The following is an 8346-nucleotide window of genomic DNA, read 5'->3' on the forward strand; positions in this document are numbered from 1 at the left end:
TTTTAACAACATGTTAGCTTATTTGGCTGATTTATTATCTGATGAGGTTTTTTGGGCTAATATTGAATCAAGCTAGTATTTTAGCAACGTGCTAGCTTTTTTTGGCTATTTTTTTATCTGCTGAGGTTTTTTGGCCAAATTTTGCACTAAGCTAGTATTTTAGCAACATACTGTCTCCTTTTTTGGCTAATTTGGCATCTACTGAGGTTTTAGACTAATTCTGAGTTCATACCTTTTACACATTTTAAATGTTTTTGCAGTTTTTCAAGAAATTCTTCAAATTATTTGTGCACGTTCTGCAATGTCTGCAGTTTTCAGTCATTTAGCAACTTTACCATTTTCAGCAAATCCCTTCAGCAATTACTATAATTTCTTCATTATCTTCACCAAAAACGTTTCAGCATATTCAGTGACCACATTTAGCAATCAGCATTGACGCTGTCATTATCGCAAGTAATGCAACTTTTCTAGTTTGCGTAGCCCTCTCCGACGACGGTGAAAGTTTCTGTAGGATATCCAGGATGTTTTTTTGACCGTTGAAGTGCTCACAGCAGAACTTGTTGAAGCCACACTCACAGCAGCACCGAACGGTCTCCACCCTCCTCTTCCTCCAGATGGAACCATAGGATGTGTTGTGTTCCCTACATATTTAATTTTGGTCTAACTCAACTTAAACACCACACAACTTTTTTCCAAAGACGTTTAGCTGTCAACACTCAAGTCAGGCTGGTCGTATGACGGAATCTGCAAGATCTGCCATGTTTGTGTGCTCTTCAAAAAATGTCAGCGTTTAGTTTACACTCGTTCCTTAAATGTTTTCATCATTGATCATTTAAAATTCATTAAACATTCAGAATCGGTCAAAGAGTTGAGCTAGTCGAATGACTAAAGTGTTAACAACCAGAACACAGAAAGTCTTGAACAAAACAAAATGTTACTACCCACAATGCAAAGGACCAAGCCTTTTGGTGGTCTGTATGCCACTGTACTCGTGTTGTGTTTCCAGTCTAAATGCATCACAAGTTAAGTTAGTAAATAGTTACATTTTGGCAGGATTAATTTCCAAAGTGCTACATGTTGGATGCAGGTGAAACATCTATTATCTTTTTTTTTATTGAGTGCATGAACACAAAAAGATGTCAGCGTCACGTTCCATCAGGTGGGGGGTGAGGGGGGGTTATTTCCACCAAATTTGGGACGTTTCATCTCATTTTAGACAAAAATGCTGCAGCGAGTCTCGTTAGCGAGCTCTGGCGGATTGATTCGGGGTCGTCTGGGCGCGGAGGAGGTGTGACCCTACCTAAAAGCAGCAGCCTGCAGTGGGAGGGGGGCAGGGGGTCGATGAGGTAAAGATGGCTGCAGAAGACAGAAGAGGGAGGAAGCGAGGAAGGAGCTGCGAATGGGCTGGAAGAAGGGAAAATGCGCTGAATGCTAATGTGGTTCAGACCTTAAAGCCATTAGGAGTTGATGGAGTGATGACGGTTCTCTAACAGATGGTTGTCATGGTAACGTGGCAGGCTCATGAAAGGCTCTCCTTTAGGCTCATATTCAATTGTTTTTTTCTGTTTTCAAATGCTTTTACCCTTGACTGTTCTTTTGGGTCAACAGTTGTCAGAGTGTCTACGACTGATTTGCTGTAATATTTTCTTTCTCAGAACCCGAACTACAAAATTTAAGGATGTATCATTTTCCCCGATAATCCAGAACAGATTCTCAGTCTGAATACAACTTGGACCTGTCTTTTGAGTAGTGCTGTCACAAAAGATTATTTTAATAGTCGACTAATCATCGATTATTTGATTATTTTTTTCTGATTAGTGGACTAATTGGGTCATGCACAAACTGGATGTAAAGCACTAATCTTAACATCATTAGATTTAAACTAACTAAAGAGTAGATAACTAGCATTACCTGCGATAATGCTATAGTGTTAATGCTGTAGGTTGAGTTTGGCCGCTGAAGATGCTGAAATTGATTGCTAAAGTTGATGGCTGAAATCAATTAAACTTGTAGCTGAAAATGCTGAAGCTGATGGCTAGCTTAAATTGTTAGTTAAAAACCAAATTAGACTAAAATTGACTATGAAAATAGAATAAAACTTAAATTGGCCAAAACAGCTAGCATATAGTTGAAATATTACCGAAATTCCAAAATAGCCTAAAAAACAAACAAAAAAATCCAAAATTAGCCAAAACAGCTAAAATGTAGCTTAAAGAATTAGCTAAAACGGCTAGCATGTAGCTAAAATATTAGCTAAACTAAAATAGCCTAAACAACAAAACAAAAAATTCTTAAATTGGCCAAAACAGCTAGCATACTGCTGAAATATTAGCTAATATCCAAAATAGCCTAAAAAACAAACAAAAAAAATAAAACAAAATCCTAAATTAGCGAAAAGCTAGCATGTAGCTTAAAAAATAGCTAAATTTTAAAATACCCTAAAAAAGCCTAAAATTAGCTAAAACAGCTAGTATGTAGCTGACATATTAGCTAAACTCCAGAATATCTTAAAAAACCTTAATAAATGCCAAAATAGTCCAAAAAGCAGGTGATGGGTGGAGGTCCAAGCCCTTTAACCTCCACGTTAGGGGTCTGCACAGATTTGGGTAAAAAAAATAGTGTAGCCGAAGATCTTATCATTGATTTTCCAGAAGCTCTTCCAGTGAAAGTTGTCCTCAGTTTGCCTCTTTTCACCCTCACCTCCATCCACCTCCACCTGCTCGTCTGTTTCATTCACTCAGTGCCCCCACCCCCACCCTCCTCGCCGCCTGCTTCCCGGGCTGACCGCTCTCAGCCTTGTGCGTTCCAGCAGACCAGCCTTGGAGTGATGTAATGTGCTGCTGACTGGGCGGTCATCCTGCTCAGGAGATAATTGATCTTTTTCCTTCTGCAGAAAGCACACATGCACGCACACATGCACGCACACATGCACACACATGCATGGAGACACGCTAACAAACATGAATGTAAAGCGACTTTCTTTCCTTGCTGTGTGAGCCTGCATTCCTCCTCTATTTTCCCCTCTCTCATCTTCTCATCTTTTCCTCTGCAGTGTTGCTCCTGCCCAGTGGGGAGATTGCGCTCTCCTTTTTACCCCATCTGCCCCCTCCCTAACTTGTTTTCTATCTGACTATCTGCAGCACTCTTGTCTATTTCTGGCTCTTCATTCCTCTCCTTCCCATCTTCCTTGGGGGGATTTTTTTTGATCACTAACTTGTTGGAGCGGCGGCGGCGGCGGCAGATGCTGCTGTCTCATCTCTGGCTGCTCATCTTGATTTGCCCCCGTTGTCACACCCCAGCTGCCCCTCCTTGAACCTCTTCTCGGTGTCTTCTAGATGTTCCTCTTCCCTTTTCTGCTGCTGGATTTTCCTGGTTCCACGTCTCAAATTACACTGAGGAGACGTCTCTAATAGAGGCTCTGCGTCCTCGCCGTTCCCCTGTGCATTCTGCTTTTAAAAGGCCTGCTCTCATTTAGAGGGAACTGCAGTGTTCCTGCTCCGTGTTCGGTCAATATGCCTCAGTCTGTATGAGTCAGAAGATGCTGTCCTGTGTTATGAATTTAAAGACGGACTCCAATGAAAATCATGTTTCTGGTGGTTTTAACATGTTCTTGTAGCATTTTCTTTATGATGAAAACTCCCAGTTGGAAAAGGTTTGTGACGCAGCTACTGCGATGGGCGGGGCAAAATCTCCCAAGTCATTTACTTACAGACAAATAGATCCATTATCGTCTCCATATTCCTCTTCTGAGCTGCTGTCTTTATGGCTGATAACTCTGATTAGTGGTGCCACAAACAATTATTTTAATAGTAGAGAAATCACCAATTTTTTTTCCTGATTAGTCGACAAATCGGGTCAGACATAAAGTAGATATAAAGCACAAATCTTAACCATCATTAGCTTTAAACTAACAAAACACCAGATATTTAGCATTACCTGTGATAATGCTTGTGTGAATGTTGTAAGCTGAATTTGGCCGCTTAAGATGCTGGTGCTGATAGCTGAAGAAGCTTAAGTCGATAGCTGAAAACGCTGATGCTGAAAGCCAGCTAAAATATTAGCTTGATGGTAAATTAGCCTAAAAAACGGAAAAAGCCTATTATCCAAAACAGCTAGCATGCAGCTAAAATATTAGCTAAACTCCAAATTAGCCTAAAAAAATGAAAAAGCCTAAATTAGCCAAAATAGCTAGCATCCAGTTGAAATACTAGCTAAACTCAACATAGCCTAAAACACCTTAATAAATGCCAAAATAGTCCAAAAAGCTAGCAGAATGCCATCCTAACTTTCAACTATTCCAATTAAACCAATTTAGTCACTGTTTTTTTTTAATGACCCAATCGTCACCGCATTGGAGCCAAATAGCAGTGGTTGATCTAAGTCATGTTTCTATGGCAACTACAATCCCCAATCAGGAGTAAGCTTGTTGGAAGTCCACATCCCTTCCACTAAAAGAGACTCTGGAGAATCTGTCAAACGTTTGAGGCAGGGCAACAAGCTTTTATCGAGGCATCTGATTGGTCAGTTTATCATTTCCAATAAAAAAAAAAAAGTGAATTAAAAGAATATGTTAAATAAACGTGTCAGAGCAAGAATGGTAATTCTGACCAATAAAATGACAGCTGTTAGATGTGGAATTCTGTCTTCTTGGAGACAGCTACTTCCTGTTTGGAACTTCAGGGGGAGGGGCCATTCAGTCCAGTTCTATTATGCAGTCAGTTTTAGCAATAGTCTCGCCCACAACCCAGAGATGAATTTTTAATGGGCGGCGGCTGCTCTGCAGAAAATGTGACTATAATAAAAACAACACAAGCTTTTCGATTTTTTTTTTTGTCCTTTTTTTCTTTTTATCATACAAACGCTTTTATGATAGAAAAAATATGATTGGAGATCGGAGTGTGACTTTAAATGGTAGATGGATGGTTAAGCTGTTTTGCATAATTTTATTTTTGTGAAATATGGGATTTTTAGAGAAAACCAAATTCTTCAGGAAGTGTCGTTTCAGTTCAGCCAATCAGAGAGCAGTTACGAAGCTGCTCCTGTTTGTAAGTGACCAATCAGATATCTCAATAAAAGTAGGTGGAGCCTGACTTCCAATGGTAGGGGTTTGGCCTTCCAACAAGCTCACCTGTGATTGGCTAGAGTGGTTGCCATAGAGACGTTGACTCAGACTGACTTGGATCAATCGCTGCTTAATTTCGCTTCAGCAGGTCAGCGAATATCGCAAAAAAGAAGCTGAATTTACCTCATTTGGCTGGAGCAGGAAGTAAACCACTTCATGGACGACACTCGGTTATCAACGCACAGGAGGCATGGTGGAGGGTCAAAGGTCACCTGTCGAAACGAGTTTGATGGATGGTGTAGGGTCAAAGGTCACCTGTCAAAATGAGTTTGATAGATTATGTAGGGTCAAAGGTCACTTGTCAAAATGAGTTTGATGGGTGGTGTAAGGTCAAAGGTCACCTGTCAAAATGAGTTTGATGGATGGTGTAGGGTCAAAGGTCACCTGTCAAATGAGTTTGATGGATGGTGTAGGGTCAAAGGTCACTTGTCAAAATGAGTTTGATTTAACCTTGTTTCAATCCCCATAAACAAATGAAGGACAGAAGCTGCTTCATTCACTAAAAGTTTAATAAACTTTCATCTTAATTGTTTTTATTTTAGTTAGTTTAAAGCTAATAATGGTTAAGATGTGTGCTTTACATCCACTCTGTGCGTGACCCGAATAGTTTACTAATTGAAAAAATAATCTGTGACTTGTCGACAAATAAAATAATCGTTTTTTGGCAGCACTAGTTCATACGTTCTGCACTATAGACTTCAAAAAGCCCCAAAATAATAATTTTATTTTAAGAATTGCAAAAGTTTTAACACCAGACTGACAAACAGAATCATAACGAGCAAAAAGAGGATTCAGATTAACGGCTGGTTGGTTCTTGGGTCTCTGTGTGCAGTTTCCTTCTTTGTGTTTGTACTCTGGTGTGGTTGATGTAACAATGGCGTCTTCACTTTCTGGTTTTGCCTCATTAATGTAAACATACATGAGGAGTCGAGCGGAGAGGCGTGGCTCCGTCCTGCAGCTCCTCTTCCTCGTTTGTGCTGCTCCTGAATTACAACTTGTTAATTAGGCCTGGATGTCAAAGCAAACGCCGTCCTCCATTGATTTGTGTAATCAATCCGGGCTCTTCTTCATAGAGGAGCCGCCAAGGTCGTCCTCATCTGAGAGTCAGCGTGCACGCCTCCAGAGCCCCCCCCTGCACGCCGAGAGAGCCGTAGCAACAGTTAGCTCGGAGTGTTGGTTAGTTATCAGCATCAATATTGCATGTTTGGCTGGGTGAGCGCACCAGTGGAAGTGGCGTTGAAAGCATCGGCGTGTCATAAAGGGAGACTTTGAAGAGCTTCATAAATCTGTGCTGCAGGATGCAGAGATTTATGAAGCTCTCGGTGCAGCAGGAGCGCCGGGAGTTTTTGGAGGCTTCATGGAACCTGGAGGAGCACCGAGGAACAAAGAGAAGCTTTCCGTCTTTTTAATTATTGTGTCGTTTGTCATCCAGACTCACGTCGCCTCGGTGTGCAGCAGGCGGCGGCTGTGGGTGTTGGAGACGTCTAACTGTCAGAAAGTAACTGTAATCAAAGGAGAGGGAACCGTTCAAAACTGCCACCGGAAGGTTTGAACCGTAAGATTTATAACAGTTTCAATAAGAGCTCTAATTATACTTAAAAAGTTACTGCTGAAAATAATCAGAGGATGTCCATGTGAACTTTTGTTAGATGATGTTCTAATTTTGTTGGAATATATTTAGAAAGAAGAAACATTTTTGTCCATCACCTCAAGAGAAAGATCTGAGATTTTTACGTGCAGTTACACTATGATGAAATTCAAAGTGGGCGTGGCTAATGTAGAAGTCTGTATGTGTACGTAAGCTGAACGTTTGTGCCACTTCGGCTGAACCGAGACTCTAAAGTCATCGCTCTCAAACCTGGCTGAACACTCCTCCATTGTGCTCTCTCCCTTTACTCAGCAGGAAATGTTCATGATATTTTTTGCTATGGATCAAGTTATAAAGTGATTAGTGCTGCCACCATCGATTATATTAAAAGTCGACTAATCACAGATTAATCAGTTCATGTGCAAACTCTATGTAAGCACACATCTCAACATCATTAGCTTTAAAATAACTATGAACTAGATTTATAGCATTACCTGCAATAATGCTAGTGTAAATGCTGTAAGCTGAATTTGCTTGCTAAAGATGCTAGTGCTGATAGCTGAAGATGCTGAAATTGATAGTTAAAAACACTGAAGATAATAGCTGAAAATGCTGAAGCTGATAGCCAGCTGAAATATTAGCTTAACTCCAAATTAGCCTAAAAAAAACAAAAAAAGCCTAAATTAGCCAAAATAGCTAGCGTGCTAAACTTAAAAATAGCCTACGTAGAGAGACCTTCTAATTGAAGACTGGAGGTGGACATCCCTTTACTAATTTTTCTCCTAAAAATGTGTTAAAGTCTTCTCAGGCACTCTGTCTCTCTCTTAAACTCTAGTAGATCCAGGGTTGCATCACTCTGTTAGTCATGGGGGAAAATAAAACATAATTTCTGTTAGCCTGGTTAGGAACAAGTGTTTCGGGTTTAAAGGTCAGACGTTGATCATTTTCAGGAGAACAGGGCTTCCTCCTCAGAGCTGAGCCGTCACTTTTATTTATCCCGACAACTTCTGGTTTCTGTCTGACTTCTGCTGCAGCTGAAAAATGCTTCGTTTTACAGCCGGATTCTCATTTCAATGAGCTGATGAATAATTAAAAGAGGAAAAAAGTTGTGTTTCCTGCAGTTTCAGTGTTGATTAAACACGTCTTCTGCTCCAGAGCAGAAAACATCAGGACTCGTCCTCCCTCTGGGGGCTCTGAACCTGTGAGCGCTTGCTGCCGACTCCCCGAGCTCCGGCGGTGTTGGACTGGAGGATGTGAGGACATCAGAATCTTTGATCATGTTCACGTTTGTCTTACAGCTGAAACTTGAAGATCGCTCCATCGTCATCAGAGACATCGTGAGGCGGAATAACTCCAACGTGAGTTCCTCTTTCACCTGTTTTAAAGCAGTTCTTCATTTCCAGATGTTTGAAAAACAAGAAGCAGCTTTTTACTCTGAAACATTCACAAACTTTAAACTTTGTTTTATTGTAGGTCATTTTTTTAAGTTTTATTGTTTATTTTACATTTAAACAAAAGCCTGTTATACATTTTTGCCAGGTGAAAAAGTGGGTGGGGCCTAATCAGTAGACCAATCAGGGAAAGGTTTGTCTTCTAGGAACTAATGAGCATTTTGAACTTTTTTCTGTAAAGTATC

At 40.5% G+C, this 8346-nt stretch overlaps 1 protein-coding gene across 3 annotated transcripts in view; it reads left to right on the top strand.

Annotated features, from left to right (window-relative positions):
* ube2o (ubiquitin-conjugating enzyme E2O) overlaps positions 1-8346 on the top strand; it is a 36987-nt gene that overhangs the window by 8882 nt on the left and 19759 nt on the right. For all 3 annotated transcript variants that reach the window (XM_024289684.2, XM_024289683.2, XM_024289682.2), the window contains exon 2: positions 8009-8068. In XM_024289684.2, the coding sequence (XP_024145452.1) occupies positions 8009-8068 (60 nt within the window). The remainder of the gene's footprint in view (positions 1-8008; positions 8069-8346) is intronic.

This window comes from Oryzias melastigma, linkage group LG1 (genome assembly GCF_002922805.2).
Source record: "Oryzias melastigma strain HK-1 linkage group LG1, ASM292280v2, whole genome shotgun sequence".
In the NCBI taxonomy this organism is placed as follows: Eukaryota; Metazoa; Chordata; class Actinopteri; order Beloniformes; family Adrianichthyidae; genus Oryzias; species Oryzias melastigma.